Source organism: Nilaparvata lugens, chromosome 1, assembly GCF_014356525.2.
Source record: "Nilaparvata lugens isolate BPH chromosome 1, ASM1435652v1, whole genome shotgun sequence".
In the NCBI taxonomy this organism is placed as follows: domain Eukaryota; kingdom Metazoa; phylum Arthropoda; class Insecta; order Hemiptera; family Delphacidae; genus Nilaparvata; species Nilaparvata lugens.
Window position 1 is genome coordinate 33,670,389 of NC_052504.1, and position 20,406 is coordinate 33,690,794.

Here is a 20,406-nt window from a genome sequence, read left to right on the forward strand (position 1 = left end):
AACTAGAATAGTTTTAAATATAAATATTTCTAGTTCATTTTGTGAATAAATACTCTAGTACCCTTTTTTTGGTTTGGTTTTGAATGATACGACATGTTTCAGCATTCAAGCATATAAAAAATGTCGTGCTATTCGAAATGGAAACAAGAAGGGTTATGTAAAGTGAATTCATCCGAAACATATATTTGAAAGCACTGAAGCTAATACTATATCACAATAGTTTATACTTTATAATACCATAAATCCCCCGTTGCACATAGGTCTATCAAATTTAATTGTTATAAAATGACGTCAATTAACGAAACTAATGCCACGAGAAACAATGAGAGAAGCTAATACGTCATTAATCCGATGTTACAATTACTGACATTGATACGGTTACATTTAATAGACATACGTGCAACCTATACCAAGTATTTATCAATTATATTTTGGTGTCTATAAAAATCTATGCAACTAGCGTTTCCATTCCTTTAATTTTGAAACGTTTTTTCTAATTTTGAAGTTACAACATTATTCATATCATTCTAATCACTATTTACACACAGATCTATGGAACGTTCAGTAGAGCGATGCTGAGATTGATTCCACCGTTGCGAGGCTATGCCGAGCCGCTGACAAACGCCATGGTCGAGTTCTACCTGGCCTCACAAGAGCGGTTCACTCAGGACATGCAGCCTCACTACGTCTACTCGCCACGAGAAATGACTCGATGGGTGCGGGGCATCTGTGAAGCTATTCGGTCAGTACCACTTGATTCTGGTTTTTGCGATTACGAGTAAGTTGATAGAAAATAGTTGACATAATGAGGTGATTAAGATGGTCTTTACTAAAATATAAGCTTCTTGAAAAACCATAGCCACCTCTAATACAGGTGTATTAGAGGTGGCTATGGAAAAACTCAAATGCTCTATTGCCTTCAACTTCAATCTTGAATCACCTGTTAACATTGAGTTTAATACGTCAAAGATTGCAGTTGATTTCAGGTGTTGCAATGCAGCTTGAATTGTCCTCTAAGATTGAATTTTCTTAGTTATGTTTTTTAATAATCTCTTTGAAAGGTTACATTTTCTTAATCGAGTCAACTTAAATAGTTTGAGAATAACTATAAATGTTAACTTCAGATTCTCAATCTGAATTCTCCACACACCTTTTTTCCTACAAATAAGTTTCTTTCTTCATTGTCTTGAAATTTTGTTATGTTACAGGCTTAGTATATTGTGTTTATAAATAAGGGGGTTAGGTATTTTTCTCAGTCTTGATGAAGAAAATATTAAAACTTGAATATTATTGTACAGAATGTCTTTGATAACGTTTGTTACAATGTTGGAGGAACATAAGGAATACTTGACGATTCCATTCCTACGTTACTATCCTGTCCTCAGATTTCGTAACTAGATTTTAAGATACGAAATAAGATTTCAATTTTTTTAGAATTCTCCTAATTCAACAAACTTCAAATAATGATTTTCTAGGCCACTGGATTCACTGACGGTTGAAGGACTGGTTCGATTGTGGGCGCATGAAGCACTGCGTCTGTTCCAAGATCGTTTGGTGGAGGAGTCCGAGCGGAAATGGACGAACGACAACATCGACATAGTCGCCCTGAAGCACTTCCACGGCGTCGACAAGGAGGCCGCTCTGGCCAGACCCATTCTCTACAGCAACTGGCTGTCCAAGGATTACATTCCTGTCGATAGAAATGAGCTGCGTGACTATGTCAAGGCCAGGCTTAAGGTATCTAACTTGATGATTCCACATTTCTATGATAAATCGTTCATGTCAAGTGATCGAATCTTTGCAATTACTCTCTCATCGGAAATATTGTTTGATTACTATTCTGGAATATCAAATTAATTTTTATTATTCTACAACCGTTTAACCATTGATTGAGTCGAATTTGTATTTGCTTGATTTGATTGACATTTTAAACATGGAACCTCCGTAATGTAATTGTACACTCACTACTTTACAAGAAGTTAACAAATTTGATTAGCTGCATCTGGTCATTTGTTTGACTCCCACCCCGTCTAACATTATATCGTAGTCAGTATTCTCTTCATTTTCCAGTAACTAGTCACTGAGTTAGATGGGCGTCACTATTTAATAGTAAAAACTCTCTCCAATGGCTCTACAGCCCAAATCGGGCTCTGGCCTCAACCAAAATACGCCTCCATCCATCTCTATCTAACGCCGTTCTCTTCCATCCCCTTAATTGTAACATTTCATTAGCATCCTTCTGCACTCTATCCTCCCATCGCTCCCTTGGTCTCCCTACAGGTCGTCTTCCTCCAGGCTGACCAACTAACACTTTCCTTGGCACTCGTGTTTCAGGCATTCTTTGCACATGCCCTGCCCATCGGAGGCGCATCAATTTTATATGGGCCGATAGTTGGGGCTCTGCATAAAGCTCTTTCAATTCAGCATTCGTACGTATGCGCCATTGTCCATCCTCGCAAACCGGTCCATAGAATCTTCTCAGGATTTTTCTCTCAAACACATCCAAGATACCTGCTGTTCTGGCTGTGATAGTCCAAGCTTCACTACCGTAGCAAACCACCGTTCTTATTATACTCTTATAGAGCTTTATTTTACATATCCGGTGTACATTTCTATTCTTGAATGTGTTCAGTAATGAGAAAAATGTGCGATTGGCGGCAAGGATACGTTTTTGAATTTCTTTTTCTATCATGATTTGAAAGAAAGCTTTAATTCAAAGCTAATTTAGCTTTAAATTTAAGCTTTAATTCAGTTTATTTAATTTTTTAACATAAGAATGCATAGTGTATATCCGAATCTTATATATTAATGGATTCATAATATTAATGCAACTTCAAATATCGTAAAGCATGTGCGTAATTTATGACAAACTGGGCAGTCATGAGCTTTGCTGAATTATCAAAAATAAATGGAAGTAATTTACACGTAACAAGCAAAGACGTAATGCATTGTGATAGGCCTATCTATATTAGTACTACATTTTCCGTAGAAAATATTGATTTGAAAATCGTGGCTCAAACGATATATTTCATTAATGTTTCAGGTGTTCTATGACGAAGAACTAGATGTGCCACTTGTGCTTTTCGATGAAGTATTGGATCATGTACTCCGTATCGACCGAATTTTCCGACAACCGCAGGGCCATCTGCTGCTGATCGGTGTTTCTGGCGCAGGAAAAACTACTCTGTCGCGATTTGTTGCCTTCATGAACGGACTTTCTGTCTTTCAAATTCGGGTATGTTTCAATTCGAATGACAATTTTCAAGGCAATTTATTAACGTAGTCAATAGAATTAATATCGTGCCAATATAATCTGTATTTTAGTACCAATTTAATTTTGTTTTGTAATATTTATTATCCTTTTATGAGTGCATTTGGGTGTCAGGCTGTAGCACTCTCATATTATGCTATGAAATAAATTGATAAATACATTAATATTGGATGCTTAGATGCAATGTAAGTTTTATTTTTTAATAATTTTTACCCTTATTAAAACTCTCGTTAGAAACTTTTTGGATGTAATAGAGTAGAATAGAATTTTTATTATTCTTATTTCTCAATTTTTATTATTATTATTCCCATTCAACACTTCGGCTACTTGAAATTAAATGAATTACATATTCCCAATAAAATATTACACTCTGTTTTTAAGTTTATTTTATTTTCAGACAATTCAATCAATTTTATTTAAATTAACACAATACAATATACTTGAAAGAAATCAAAACGCAAAAAAATCACAATCAAAAATACATTTCCAATAAAATACAAAAACAGGCTTCATGGTGGGGTGTGCTGAAAAGAAAGAAAGGAGGAAAGTTAATTAAAGTTAAAAGTTGATTAAGTTTACTTTTCTTTAAAACTCTATTTTATTGAAATATTCCATTTTAAAATTTCTCATTTAACAATGTTATCAAATTAAAGGAATATTCCATTACCTATAAAAAATATCACACCCTGTTTAAAGACACGTGAATACATTTTTTAAGTTTCAATTTCAGAAATGTATCCACGTTTTTCAAAAAATTCGAAGGAGCTTTGTATATTATTTTAGGAGCTCTATAATATTTATTTTCTTTCATTTAAATAGTGAAAACTCAATTGATGAGCAATCATTTCATGGCAGAGTATTATTGATTATTTATTCAACAGATACATACATACACACACACACATAATCATAAAATGATTGGAAATCGAAAAACAGGCTCGTATATTATTTTGAAAAAATTGAATGTTTGCAGGCTCACAATAAATACACTGGTGAAGACTTTGATGAAGACTTGCGCTCAGTGCTGCGTCGCGCCGGCTGCAAGAATGAAAAGATAGCATTCATTCTCGATGAGTCCAATGTCTTGGAATCTGGCTTCTTGGAGAGAATGAACACTCTGCTAGCTAATGGAGAGGTTCCTGGCTTATTCGAAGGTAATACTTGTTAACTGTTATCAAGTGAAACATCAAAGTCCAATAGTATTGTCGATAATTTTTATGCTAGATAGAAGAATGTTCTTTCCCTGTGTGATAGAATGTAGAAAAACATAAAATAATGTTTACTTATTCTAAGAACTTTAACTACTCTTTCCAAGGTATTTATTTTTGGAGTGACATATCAATATATCATGTGAATTGGAACTCCTTTAAAGGAATCCGCACCAATAAATATCAATGAGACGTATATGGGATTTCTAATAAGAACAGTAGTAGTAGTCTTCCTGATAATATTGTCTGTTCTAGCCTATCAGTTAATATGTGATTCATTTTTTATCATGTTCTGAACTGATTAAAAGATGAAGGTTTTTCAAATGAGCTAGGAACTGATTAAAGATGAAGATTTTTAAATGAGTCAGAGTAGAACTTATACTTGTTCTCTAGGTATTTCTGAAAGTAATGAATGTTATGAAAAGTTTCAATGAAACGTTTTCATTTATGTATTTTTGAGCTCAACAAATTGATGGTCTATTGCTCCTTTATTATGCAGTTATTGTTGACGCCATTTCTTTTTATGTCTTCTCTGAAAAGAAAGAAATCCATCCAGTTTGTGAATATATATCGTGCACATTTCAGTCTATTTTTTGACAAGGTGATATTTATAATATATTTATGTTTCAAATCGAACAGGAGATGAATACACTACACTGATGACTCAGTGCAAAGAAGGCACTCAAAGGGAAGGCCTGATGCTAGACTCGAACGAAGAGCTGTACAAATGGTTCACGGGACAGGTGATGAAGAATCTGCATGTTGTTTTCACAATGAATCCGTCCTCTGAAGGCCTCAAGGACCGGGCAGCCACTTCGCCCGCTCTCTTCAACAGATGCGTTCTCAACTGGTTCGGAGACTGGTCAGATGGCGCTTTGTACCAGGTATGTCAAAGTTACTTTGAGGTTTGTTGTTGATATAACTATTATTTCAAAAGAGATGATAATATAATAATCTTATTAAATAAGTAAATACATTTACTCAATAGTCTTCCAATTTTCTAATAAGTTACATAATTTTCTTTTCGAAAACAAAATACTTGAATCGGCTGTACATGTTTCATAAATATTTGGAAGTATGTAATGAAATTCCATTGCTCTCGCACGAATGGCAGAAGCGAATTGGAGATCAAGTTGGTATAACCTTCAGCAAATTAAAATAAGTAAATTAATTAAATAAAAATAAAATATCTAATCGACATTTCTTGTATAGGTGCTATTCATATAAATCGGAAATTATGTGATAAACTGGAATAACTTGAATAAATAAGTCAATTTTATTTCTTTCATGCCTTGCATTTTTACCAATGGTAAATGCAATAATGTAATGCTTCCCATTGGTAAAGTAGTAAACCATATAAGATCAAGGAAAACTTTAACGTGATTAAAAATATTTTAAAATATTGTAAACATCAGTACCAAAGTAACTAAGTTTCAAACAATGTTTCATCGTTTTATTAATAGCTTCCTATATTTTTTTTAGATGAGAGTACTGATAAAATATATGAAAAGATAAACACGATAGAGCTGTTGTTGTGCATAAAGGCTTTTAATCTCAAAAACGGCATTTGAATGCACTTGTGTTCAATCTTAACTCGATTCAATAGCCAATTATGTTTTTGGAATTTTCAATTGTTTTATAATTGGCGATAGTTCAAGTTATATGAATTAAGTGAGGTGGAAGTTACTGAAATCGTGTGTCTCTGTGTGTTAATAGGTAGCACATGAATTCACGTACCTGCTGGACCTACAAGGCAGTCCGACATGGACGCCTCCGGACTTCTTCCCGGCGGCTTATGCAGGCCTGTCGCCGACGCCGGCGCACAGAGATGCCGTCATCAACGCCTGTGTCTACGTGCACCAGACGCTGCACAAGGCCAACGCCCGGCTCGCCAAGCGAGGAGGACGCACCATGGCTATCACTCCTCGGTAACAACACACCTTTTCCCTTTCTTATTAAATATATTTTATTTTTTACAGTATATAATATAATATGGTAGGAAATGTGATCAAATAAAGATTTGATTACATACACATAGAAAATCATTCAAAGTAATATCACAAATAAATAAACAGTTCAGTTCTAGACGTTATGAACTCATAATCAAAAGTCGTAGAAAAATAAATAGTTGCTGGAGTTAGAACGTTATTCATTTTTGTAGAGGAATCGAAACAAAATCCCTGCAATATATTGAATAAAAAAATATATAAATATTAGATATATGTCTCATGTATTCTAATTACCTTAAAAGAATAAACATCATATTGAGAAAGTATGATTAAGTTCATAAGAATAAGATCATTGGAAAGAGAATAGGAGGATCTCATTGGCCGCATTTATGACTTTTTATGTAATTTTCCATGATATATTGATCTATTCACATCTTGAAAACAAAAGTAATATAAATAATTTCAATTCAATTGATAATTAATATTTCTTCTGTTTAGCCATTACCTGGACTTCATCAACCACTTTGTGAAACTGCATCGTGAAAAGTGTTCTGAACTAGAAGAACACCAAATGCATTTGAACGTTGGTCTGGGAAAGATTGCCGAAACAGTCGAACAAGTCGAGGAAATGCAAAAGTCGCTGGCTGTCAAATCACAGGTTTGTCAAGTTTTTAAAGATATTGTTAGTAATGAACAAGTTCTTGGATTATTTTTTGAAGTTTGTGAGTTGTGACTGATGACGTAGAAAAGAATCCTTCTATTGTTCTTAGATACTTGGCACACTAAAAGATTCAAATTAGAAACAATGGTATATTTAGGAGTATTTTTGAGTGTGATTTAATTGCTAGTGAATTTCAATTAATCATCAAAATCACTTTATAATATCTTATTGTATATAATATTAGCTCCAAGTTTATAGAATTATTCAACTTGACAAATGCAAGCAACCAAATTATACAATAATTCAAGTTATCCAATCATCCAACTTATATTATAATTGGTCATTTCCAATGTTAAAATTGTATTATTATCATGAATAATATTCGTGCGTATTTCATATTTATTTTTATAACGTTTGTTCATTGCATTGTTTAGGAGCTGCAAGCCAAAAATGAAGCTGCTAACGCAAAACTGAAACAAATGTTGCAAGATCAACAGGAGGCTGAAAAGAAGAAAGTGCAGAGCCAGGAAATTCAATCTGAAATTGAAAAGCAAACGATTCAGATATCTCAGAAACGAGAAGATGTAATGGCTGACCTTGATAAGGTTGAACCGGCCGTCATTGAAGCTCAGCAAGGTAAACGATCATTTTATCTTATGTTAAGTTTTTATTTTTGACCATTTTTCAAGTGTGTTAAATTTACAATATTTCACACGTTTCAGAAATTATTTGCATTACTACTAACCACGGGAAGTCATTTTCGACCAAAGGAAGAAAAGCATTTCTTTTTACTCCATGAATTGAATCGCTGTTAGTCTTGAATTAGAACATTAATTTCGCAATTGCAACTTGAAACCTTTCGCAACTTAAAACCTTCCTTATTGAAAATGGGGTGACATTTTTCCATGCTAGTATACATAGTTATGAGGAAAAGCTTGAAATTTCTGTGGTCTTATGCTTCCGAGATTTTTCTCGTGACTGAACCATCTATAGTGGAATGTTAATTTATAAGTAGAGACAATAGACAACGTTAAGAAGTAATAACTTTAGTACTTTGTATAGTTGAAAATTAAGTATCAATTTTGCAACTCCACATCCGTACTATTCCAAAAGCTCATCATTCAAATTATAATTGAATAAATTGAACCACAGTTATAATTCCAACCTGATTTGATTATAAAACAAGCATACTGATTGTTGAAGTAGCAATGAGTGAGCCTGGTCGAATTTGTAAAGTAGGATCCTTTTTATTTCTGGTAATCACCCTTCAACAAGAATAACGCGTTTAAATCAATTATCCATACCTGAATTATTCGAGACGTGAATGTTGATTAGAGTTGTTAAAATGTTGTTATCTTATACCTCACATGCTAATAACCAGAATCATATAGAAATAACTAGAATCATCCCGCAATTGTTTCTGTATTCATAATCGAAGTTGTTATTGAAATTGAAATATCGCGTAAATTTAGCGTAAATGCTATGAGCGCATTGACTTATTGTATCTTGCATGCCAGCTGTGAAGTCGATCAAGAAGCAGCACCTGGTAGAGGTGCGCTCTATGGCCAACCCGCCGGCCATCGTGAAGGTGACCTTGGAGTCGATCTGCCTGCTGCTCGGCGAGGGCACTACCTCCCCCGCCGACTGGAAGACCATCCGATCCGTCATCATGCGCGAAAACTTCATTTCCACCATCGTCAATTTCAATACCGAAGATCTCACGTTTGTTTCCTTCTACTAACAGTGTTATGTCGTGTAGATCCCTCTAGCATTGTTCCCCAATTCGTTGTAGTAGTCAATGTTACAAAGCTTTTTCGTTTTCATTGTCTCGTCTCGTTCCCTAATTCTTTGTAGTAATCGATGTTACTTGTTTTAATGTTGTAATGCTGTCCCATATTGCTTTGCTGTAAACCTGTAATGTGTTCTACTGTATCCTGCCGTTTGCCCTTTTTATTACTAGTGTAATGATAGATTAATCTTGAAGAAAGGTGGCAGTGTGGTGATGCTTCTTAACCGCGGTTAATTAAATAGGCTTAGATACGGGCAACAGTGCCCATGTCCCTTATCACTTGCCGAATAAAAAAAATGAGTAATGGGTGGATAAAACTTGATTATTTACATGATCGTAAGTGATGAACAATGCATTTGAACCTCCTGTCAATAGATTCCAACGGAAGTATTTTATGTACATCATGTCATAATTATTGTAAAGTGTGAAGGAGGCAGAATGGGGTTTTACCTGTTGTCTCCATGAATAAATATATAAATAAATAATAATATTTGAAATTTCAATGCCCTTCAAAAATTTAATCATTACACGAACCCATCTCATGAATTGATTTTTTTCAGTTGTAAATACGTTTTATTTGTAAATTTGATTATAATAGATAATCAGTATATTTGGCTGATCCAATACATTAAAAATCGAAGCTTCTCGAACATCCATTTGTTTTTGCCAGCCTCCTTGTACTTTTCTTCAAGTTTACACCTGACTGAAAGCCAAAGTAACTTCAATGTACAATAGCAATTTTTCATAATTATTGTATTTTTTTGTAAATATTCCAGATAATTACCAATCTGAATGTGGTCTACTATTTATTAGAGTAAATGCTTCCCTTATCCTCCCCCCCCCCCCAATTAATATTGCATGTTGAATTGAAATGTAAACCATTTTCACTTATTTATAAATTGCTTTCAATTTTATTCTTTCCTTTTCCATTAAAAGAAATGGCTTAGTTTATGACGATTTCCAACTTGTTTTTCCAAAAATCCAAATTTTTTATTACAGGATTTTATTTTCCTTATTACTTCGTTCGTATTCATATCATCCTATCAAGACTTTTGAAATTGTCCTCCCTCGTTTTTTAAATAGCTAAGAAATATATCATAATGTATTTATGCGGCTGAAAATATTATTCTCTTCATTGTTATTACTTTACCACTTATTTTTTTATTATTTCAGTTACATCATTTCTTTGTAAATTGTATATTTGGTTAAAATCTGAATGTGTGCATGTGTTGTTTGTGCATGTAGCTGTGAAAGAGATAAAGAAACAGCAGTTGGTGGAAGTGAGGTCGATGGCGAATCCGCCTCCCATCGTCAAGTTGACCCTGGAGTCGATCTGCCTCCTGCTCGGGGAGAGTGCCAGTGACTGGAAGTCCATCAGGACGGTAGTTATGCGAGAAAACTTCATCAATTCAATCGTGTCTAATTTCAGTACGGAGAATATAACGTAAGCAATTCACGTCTGTCTGCTCCTTCCATCACCATAATATCTTCACGTTTCAGTTTAAATAAGAAATTCATATCCAAAATTTTAATACAGACTTCAATATTTGAAATACTACATTCCTTCTCGAAAAGGGATTTCGTTCGAATATACTTATAATTTTCTTGGGATTTAGACTCAATGCTGCAATAAAAAAAATATCCTCGTATACAAACTGAAACTGTCAGGCTTGATATCAATATAGCTTACTTTCAAGTAGTTCCACTCACTCTTCCTTTCACGTAATTATGAATACTTTTCAAAATGTAACCCTTCCACCAATAATGTCTAAAAGAGAAATTAGTTTTTCGAATCTTCTTTAATTTCTGTCCCATCAATATTTTGCATTTTTACATTTTCCCATCAATATATTCAATCACTTCAAGTGATTTACATTTTTTGAGAAAATCTATTTAGTATGAAGAATTTTGCTTGAAGCATAGAAACGTTGTTCTTAGATAGATTTATATTTTTAAGCGTGTATTGAAAATTGTTCTATCTTATTTCAGTCTACTTTATTCTTATGCAGTGTGCAGCCTCTGAATAATGATCTTGAAGCTCCTATATTTTTGATCTTAGCATGTCCTCTCAATTGAATGTGTGTTTATGCTTTTGTAGATAAACTACTAGAATTGTAATATTAAGTATAGTATACTATTTATTAAGATTTGAGAACTTGAAATTTTACTTTCAGCTACAGTATTTTATTTTTACCACTTTGGAGATAGCTTGTAATTGATCATAAATAAATTATTCTATAAATAGTCTTCAATCAATTAGAAACATTCATTTGATAAAAAATTTTAGAGCTGATACTTCTGCAAATCAGAGAATAATATTCAATTTAAAAACACATTTTAAACTGATCAAATTCGCTATTTAAAGTAATAAACTACGTCAATTTGAAACATAAAAACTCTTACATTGATTTTCTCTACTGTATAATGTTGTAATCAATATTGTTTATAATAGTTTGAAAATATGTGATTTATGTTGATGTTCCCTCAAATAATATCACTATTGTGTTTTAGGATAGAGCATGTATTAAGCATGTGCACCTAATAAACTAAAAGTTATTATTCAATTTTAGGATTGAAATTAATAATGATCATCACTTCCTCAATGAAAAATAAATAGTTTTCTACCATAAATTTATCATCATTACTATGTGGTAAATATAATCTTGATTAGAATTAATTTTCTCCAACAAGTAATAAACAAATAGTAATTAAAACAATTTTCTTGTGAATGAAAGTTAATTTTCATCTAAAGTTATAAAAGAGTTATAAGAGAGTTATTGAATGAATGAATCAGATGTAACTGGAGTACGGTAGTAGAGTAATCCACGGTATATAGAAGAAGAAGTATTTTCATCTAAATACCGTGGAGTAATCTGTTTCAATTTATGTTAATAGCAGATTTTTGAGAGATTCATCTAAATACCGTGGAGTAATCTGTTTCAATTTATGTTGATAGCAGATTTTTGAGAGATTACATGAGATTTCAGAATAGAAAATAGTTAATAACAGATTTTTAAGAGATCAAACCACATGAGATTTCAGGATAACAAATAGATTGAATTTATTTCCTACGGTATAGTTCATACGTTTTCCAACTCTATCAATAATCTATTTTTGATTTTCACTTTGCAGAGATGAAGTTCGAGAGAAGATGCACTCGCGGTATCTGAACAACCCGGAATATACATTTGAGAAAGTTAGCAGAGCCAGTATGGCCTGTGGCCCTATGGTCAAATGGGCCGTCGCTCAGGTAAGTTTCCAATCAATTTAAGTATCAATTATCACTTTATTTTACTCCTAATTCTCAGGATCTCTGTGCAAAAAGCCAATGACAATTTTATTTACATTTTAAACTAATTACTGTGCTTTTCATCAAAGTCTTACAAAGCTAATATGATGCTCGTATACTCCTTACATACAGAAAGCTACTGTGTATTTTATACTTGTACAACTCTAGTTTTCTACAGTACTTGTTAATCACATCGTTATCACCTTACTTGTAGCAATAAAGTTGGAAATTAATTGTGAAATGATGCCTCTCATAAATATTTAACAATTTATGAGATAACTTCCACATGAAATTTATAAGGATATAAATGGGGAGAGAGATGTTTGCAGTAAATTTGAAAAAATAATAATTGAGTATTGTATTACAGGAATCGATAATGTTGAGTGTAGACTAATAATATTTAATAATAGATTCGCTAGTGACAATACTAGCAAACTATGAACAACAGATAACACATACAATTGTGAAAAAGAAAATGAAGTTCGGGTAGAGTTGCTATCACCCGGTTGCTGTATTAATGTAAGCAGCCTCAAGCTAGTTGAACACACATCGGTTTTTTGACGTCCAATTTTTTCCGTTCTTATAAATTCTACCAGAATCGAGATTGATACACATCATATGTTTGTCAAGTTATGTTCAATCTAATAGAATTTATAAGGACGGCAAAAATCGTTCGTCCAAAAATTGATGTTTGTATAACTAGACAATGATTAATAAACGCCTATTTTAATGAGAGATACTCTGATAAACTTGAATCTTACATAAATAGAACATACTTAATAATAATAATAATAAATCACTCTCCCTTCTGTGTCGGAGCCCAGGAGTCAAGCAAACCCTCAAACAAGATAATAATAATAATACTAAAGTTTTTCCTTGCCGGTAGTGCCATATTGTAATTGAGAATATTTATTCTATTAATTTGTAAATAATTTTTATGGCAAATAAATGAATTTGAATACATGATGCTTACTTACTTTTCGCCACACTGCACAGAAAGCAGCTGTTTTCCAGTCCCTACGTAGATCTGAAAGACATTGTTTGCAGACGACTCTCGTCTAACGTCAGAACAGGTTTCTTTCCGGCTAAGGCCGGAAAGGGTACTCTTTCCGACATGGAACTAAGAAAGGTGATCAAAAACAGCTGATCAAAAAACTTTTCATCATTTCTGTTTATTATTCAATAATTAAAACATTTATAATAATATCATCTTATTGTCATTTGAAATAATAAAAAAGTATAAACTCAACCTCCCAATTAATTGAATATAATATTTTAGGTTATTTAAACAAATCAGAATAAAAAATAAAAATACTTGGACAATTTCCTGATGTTAAGATTACCTCAGATTTGCTAGAGCTATGACCTTCCACTTTTGCTTTCGGGAGTGCTTAATAAACAATTATTCAATTAATTGTTACAACAATATATATATATATATATATATATATATATGTATACGTACGTATATACCTACATATTTTACACTCAATATTTGTTTAGTTGAGTTTTGCTTATTCTATACATAACCAAATGGGGCAATAGTTTCAATCATAATAAAACAACAAATTCTATACAAACAATTATAATTTATTCAGGTACTATTGCTACTATAGTACATAGTTGTTATTTTTCTTATTTACGATAAAAAGAGCTTCAGTGTGGAGGATGAGCTTGTTTTTTTCGCACAGAGATTGTTGAAACGAGTTCTCGCAAATGGAGTAAATATCGTCATAAAAAAACAAGTGAAATATGCCTTTTCACTGGAAATTGGGTGTTCCTGTTGCACACCAATACAGAAGGATGTGAAAGAATATTCTTCAAACTTCATTTTAAGCGCATAGTCACCATGGAGATCAATGAGGTTTTCTTTTTCTATCATGTAGAGGGAGCACTCATTGATCGAGAATTTGCATGGGTTTTGAATCCATTCAAGTCCTCATTAAAATATTTTTCAAAACGACCCTTGAGGATTTCTAAATGTTCAAAAAAGCATTTCTTCTCATTGGCTGGAATGTTTGTTAGATCAATTTCTTCAGTAATAATCTTAAGATTAGGAAATAGGTCCAAATCATCACTTTTGAGACCTTTTCAGTCCATTGCAGAATATTTGCATCTTTTTTCTGCAAAGACTTGTTTAGAACATTTATTTTCTCAAATATATCCGCCATGTATGCTAATTGCAGCAAAAAATCTGAGTTTGTGAAAAAATTTGAGTTTTGGTGGTTTTCCTCAAGCAAAAGTGTAAGGACTTCATGTCTGAGCTCAAATATTCTAGTCAAAGCCTTTCCTCTTGAGAGCCAGCGAGCTTCAGTATGAAACAGTACAGCTGTGGGTTCTGAGCCCATGTCTTCAAAGAGAATCCTAGAAATTCGTGACTTTAAAGGCTGCCCTTTAATGAGATTGACTGTTTTAACGAACACATGTAAAACTTCATCAAGTTCAGGAGTCATACATTTCGCTGCTAAAGCCTCCCTGTGAATTATATAATGTGTCCATCTAACTTCTGGTGCTACCTTTTTGATCAACCCTCGAAGTCCAGTGTACTTTCCCGACATAGCCCGAGCTCCATCTGTGCAAATATGGGAGAGTGGTGGGGGGCTTTGGGAAAGTCCGGATGCGATCAGTCAATATTGTACTTCGTGGTTCTTGAGCCAGAACAACAACTAGTCATGCTACCGAGAATCATCAAACCACTGTTGATGCAAATGCACATAGCTTTACTGTCAATAAACTTGAAATAATTAAATGTTTGACAATATGGTCGATTTAAATATTTTTATGAGTAAAAATTACACACTTGTTATTTTAAAAGTGTAATGTATATCGTAATTATTTTAGAAGTTACTGTAATGTAAATAATTTTTCAACCAAGCATTGCGCCCCTCTTGGGGGTTGCGCCCCACACTTTGAGAACCACTGCTCTAGGGCATTGTTCCTGGGTAAAAAACATAACTAAATATCATATTTAAATTGTCCGGAAATCTTCAGTTACACAGCGGCCATTTTGCTTTTTTTCACTAATTATTTTTTTTTCTAAATAATGGTTAAACATACGAAATTGAAACTTTGCACAATCATTCATCACAACTAGACACAGCTACAAAAAAATTATGATAATTTTTCAAATTCATAAAACAAAATTGCGGTCATTCAAAATTTTGTTTCTTAAATAATTTAGAAACCGATGGTTTTATTAAAACTTCACAAGAATAACTTTGTTTAGTAAATTTAATTGCCTATCGATTGGTACTACATTTTTTTAAGATTGGACCAATATTAACTGAGATATGGAAGCTTTAGTGGTTTGTGACCCACCTTTAGAGGGTTATGTAACCTTATTTTATTGTTTGAAATTAACTAAAATCGCTTACTATTAACATGCAATGCAAATTGATATTGTTGCATCATTGAGGCGGCTCTATTAGCATATGCCTTGGTTTGCATTGCAACAAACTTTCAGTGCTCACCTGTCACTAAGGCGGCTATATCTCAGTTAATATTGGCCCAATCTTTAATAATCTGGTACCAATCGATAAGTAATTAAATTTACTAGAAAAAGTTATTCTTGTAATTTTTTGTAAAACCAACGGTTTTTGAGTTATTTAAGGAACAAAATTTTAAATGGCTGCCATTTTGTTTTATGAATTTGAAAAATTATCATTATTTTTTGTATCTTTGTCCAGTTGTGATAAATGATTGTGCAAAGTTTCAATTTAGTAAGTTCAACCATTATTTAGAAAAAATTAATTAGTGAAAAAAGCAAAATGGCCGCTGTGTGAGTAACTGAAGACTTCCGGAAAATTAAAATGATATTTAGATATATTTTTTAGCCAGGAACAATGCCCTAGAGTATTGGTAGGGAGTTGGTAAATGATCACGCTGTATAATGTTGTGTCTTTTTTATGTTAGGTGAGCTACGCCGATATGCTGAAGAAAGTAGAGCCGCTGCGCGAAGAGCTGCACAGCCTAGAGGTGCAGGCGGCCGAGAACAAGGAGAAGGGCGAAGAGATGAAGGCACTGATCGCGCAGCTGGAGAAGAGCATCGCCGCCTACAAGGACGAGTACGCACAGCTGATCTCACAGGCGCAGGCCATCAAGGCCGACCTTGAGAACGTGCAGGCCAAGGTCGACCGGTCGATCGCGCTGCTCAAGTCGCTGGGCATCGAGCGCGAGCGCTGGGAGGCCACCAGTGAAACATTCAAGTCGCACATGTCCACCATTGTCGGGGATGTGCTGCTGTCGGCCGCCTACCTTGCCTATGCTGGCTACTTTGACCAACATGTAAGTGAAATTTCAATAATACCTATGCAATATAAACCAATAATGACAATTCATTTATAATTGAAGATGTGTGTTTTTGGGATGTATTATTGTTTGTTTATCTATTTTTAATAAACTGGTACGAGATAAAGACGTTAGAGATAAGAGATGTTGGACTATAAACTGCTTCAGATTACAAAAACTGTATAAGTTTTAGGATATTCTAGTAAAGAAACTGACATCATAACATTCCGGATTACATTTCATAGATCTTTAAAACGATAGTAGTACAATATTGAGTGAGAAGCTTTACGTGCTACTGGAGAAGAATTTTGTAAAGATCTAGTTTTAGCAAAATCACCAAGTTTAACATCTAAGAACTCTTCGGCAGACATAATTTTTGAATGAAAGTTACAATTGAGATGCTATACTAAAGGCCATAATTCCAAGAGTCATATAGCGTAAAAATGAAGCCAAGAAAGGTCAATTCTCTCAAAAAGTGGAAAGGTTGTGGGAAAACTAAAAGAACACCTTTAAGTGTGAGCAGAATTGTTTTTATTGATTTTAGGTCAAAATTTTTGCAGTTATAATTTGTAATCCAGTTTGAATCAAATTCGTTAGAAATAGTCTAAGATTAATGTTTAAAAATGTTAGCCGATTTTTTTCTAATACAGTCGAACCTCTGTATAACGAAGTCGACTATCCCGAGAAAAAATTCGCTGCCGAGAGGTATTCGTAATTGAGAGGTTCTGTCAAGAAAAATACCACGATCCTATGGATCTTATAATATCGTATCACGGCGGTAAATAAATGGATATGGTACATAAAACATATCATCACGAACGTAGGTAGGGTACGGTACCTATCAGGCCAATGTTAATATGGAAATTTTAAAATTCATCATGTTGAAAAAAAAGTGTTTTGAATATTTGTAGAACGTAATTAGTAAGTTAACTCACCAATTTATTTCCAGAAAGCTTGATTTGTACTATTAGTAGAGTTTAATCAATAAAGTACATACTCTGTAGCAATATTTTTTAACTTTTTACACTACTATTAGATGGAACGCAAAATACGGTTATTTTGTCAATAACTTCACTATAAATACTATAATAACTCAAATTTCCTATTTTTTCTTGTTTTATATTTGAAAAAGTGAGTAATATCGGTTGAATCTTGCATTTGAATAAAACATCATGTTCGATAAACGACTCACATCTATTCAAACAGTCGGACATGTCTGGTACACTATTTTTCAGTTGTATTCCTTGCCTGATAATTTTGAAAGCCTCTAGAACTTCTTGATCTGACGGATTTTTCTCCTCAGGTTTGTCACAGTCATCATCATAGTCAGTTCAAAGAATTGAAATGTGTGACAAAAGCAAGAATGGGAAAGTCCAGTCGTTCACCTGCCTGGTCTACAATAATGACAAGCTTGAAGTAAGTTTAGCTAATAGCATAAATACATTCGAATAACAATATCTCAGAATATTTAGAAAAAATTAGATGAACATAACATCAGAGTGTCTTAACATAGTAATAAAAAACAGTTATTACAACGTAAGTCAAATTGATATTGCAGTTGAAAACGTCAACTTTGTAAAGAGTATCAATGATAAAGATAGGACTTGAGAAAGCAAAATTAAATTCCAGCTTCCATCACCCGTTTAGAGAATCCAGAAAGCATAAATCCAATCTCCTTAACGAGTAATTTTAGTACCTTGAAAATTGAGCTTTTTCTAATCATCTTATATTTATTGTCATAAAAGGGAAAAATTCTCAATTTTAATTGAAAAAATCTTGAATTGTTTGCGTGGAACATAAAAATGTTATAAGTATCTGTATTTTAAAAACAAGACAATGGGTCATATGAATAAAGTTGAGCATTTGCTTATACTTCTAAAATATGGAGCATTTGCTTCATTTTCTATGAATAATCGTAAGCAAAACCTTTTGCTCATGCTCATCAAAAAAATAGTTTGAGCATTTGCTCAAAATTAAAAGCTTTTGCTAAAAATTGTATGAATAAACTAGAGCATTTGCTCAACTTTTGAAGCAAATGCTTCAAAAAAGGTGAGTCCAGTCTAGAGCAGCTTATCACCTTTTGCTCATAGTAAAATGGCTCAACTAATTCGTATGAGGAAGAGGAAACTATACCAGATACGATCACAACCAATAGTTGAGAACTATAAAACTCTTTTTAGATTCAACCATGATATATATCACACTTATCCCTACAAAAGAATAAATACAAAAGGTAAGCTACCTGTTATAAAGATAGCCATCACAAAATAGGAAACAGACATTTAAGAAGATGAGAGTGTAGACGATTATAAGAAGGCTGTGTAGATTGATATTATAAGAATATGCTGAAGATTATTATAGAGATGACATTTTTCCACGCTATTATCTCAAAATTCTTAACTCAACTAACCTAAAACTCTATTCATAAATAGAAAACAGAGCAGACGACGCAAACTCAAGCGGTGCACCGTACTCGCATATTTAGCGCTTCCGTGAGCTATAAAAGCAAAGTGAGGCTGTAAAAGAAAATCAGCTGATGAAAAATCTTTAAAAAACGTGAGCATTTGCTCCAGAGTTCAGGAGCATAAGGTAAGAGTATAAGGTAAAGCTTATTCATATAAAAATGAGCAAATGCTTTTGCTTCTACCTTTTGCTCATGAGCAAAACCTTATGCTCCATGCTCTTGCTCATGAGCATTTGCTCTGGCTTTATTCGAATGACCCATTACGTGATAATTCAATGTAATTTATTTGATAATTCAATAATTAAATCTTCACCATGTCATAAAATTGTCTGAAAAATACGGCTGGAGGTGAAGAACTACTGGCATTCAATCATCGATTGTGCGATGAATATTATTCTCCAATTTCTTCAATAAATTTTGTCCATTTCAGAGATTCAACAGATACCCTCTGATCATTGACCCATCAGGACAAGCGACTGAGTTCATCTTGAATGAATTCAGAGACAGAAAGATCACTAAGACCAGCTTCTTGGATGACTCGTTTAGAAAGAATCTGGAATCTGCCCTGCGATTCGGTAACCCACTTCTGGTTCAAGTAAGTGAATGAGTATAATTTTGATAGTATCGGGTTTTTCAAGAGAAACCGATTATAAATTTTTTTATAATGGAAAATTTTCTTCAATGAAAATTAATTTTTCTACAATTGCGCGTAAAAATAGAATTTACATACTCAATTCTTCTCGTAAAACAGCTTATTTCTGAGGAGAATCTACTTTTTCGCTCGCTAACCATCTGCGCATGCGCAGTAGATTTTCTTTTCGCTCGCTATTCATTCGCGCATGCGCAGAAGAGTTTCTTTACGCTCGCTAATCAGCTGATGGTAAGCAGCTCGCCAAAAGTAGGTCAGATCTGAACCTAAAAAGTCGGTAATTGACTAATTGTACCGGTTTTGCACTATCCAGCCATGATGGATATCAGTGAAGACGAATTATTATTAACTCCGCCGATATAAGTAATTTAACAGGTTTGGGCAGTTGTAGAAAAATGTATGTAATTCGCGCGTAATGCTTCTTTATCGCTCTTGCAATGATAATTGTTTTGCGTGAGCGATAAAGTTGCGCATAACGCTCTTTTAATACATAAATAGCTATTTTTATCAATTTATTGAAACTGAACTGATGCTGCGGCCTCAGTAAAAAATTTACGCCAATGATTCCTGGAAATTTTAAATCTTTCTAATACAAAAACCCATAAAAGGAGTTATTCTTGTTTTTTTGTTAGTTGATTTTGAATTAATTTGAACAATTTTGTCAAATATTAGCAATTCTTAATATTTATAATAGTTGATAAAAACTTGACGGAATGGTCTCACCCAATTCCTATGTATATTTTAGCCATCAATGGTCTTTACGGCTGTTACATTTCAGCCGAGACTACTAATTTGAAAATTTCAGTTAATAAGAGTATCTTACGTATCAAGGATGGGAA

General features: G+C 33.3%; 1 protein-coding gene across 1 annotated transcript in view; it reads left to right on the plus strand.

Annotated features, from left to right (window-relative positions):
- The window catches only part of LOC111047281 (dynein heavy chain, cytoplasmic), a 163,206-nt gene that overhangs the window by 96,011 nt on the left and 46,789 nt on the right, over nt 1–20,406 (plus strand). The window contains exons 48-59 of the mRNA XM_039423746.1: nt 549–742; nt 1,476–1,737; nt 3,044–3,235; nt 4,245–4,425; nt 5,119–5,363; nt 6,196–6,407; nt 6,927–7,086; nt 7,524–7,725; nt 8,607–8,811; nt 12,011–12,128; nt 16,080–16,451; nt 19,313–19,513. Coding sequence (XP_039279680.1) covers nt 549–742; nt 1,476–1,737; nt 3,044–3,235; nt 4,245–4,425; nt 5,119–5,363; nt 6,196–6,407; nt 6,927–7,086; nt 7,524–7,725; nt 8,607–8,811; nt 12,011–12,128; nt 16,080–16,451; nt 19,313–19,513 — 2,544 coding nt within the window. The remainder of the gene's footprint in view (nt 1–548; nt 743–1,475; nt 1,738–3,043; nt 3,236–4,244; nt 4,426–5,118; nt 5,364–6,195; nt 6,408–6,926; nt 7,087–7,523; nt 7,726–8,606; nt 8,812–12,010; nt 12,129–16,079; nt 16,452–19,312; nt 19,514–20,406) is intronic.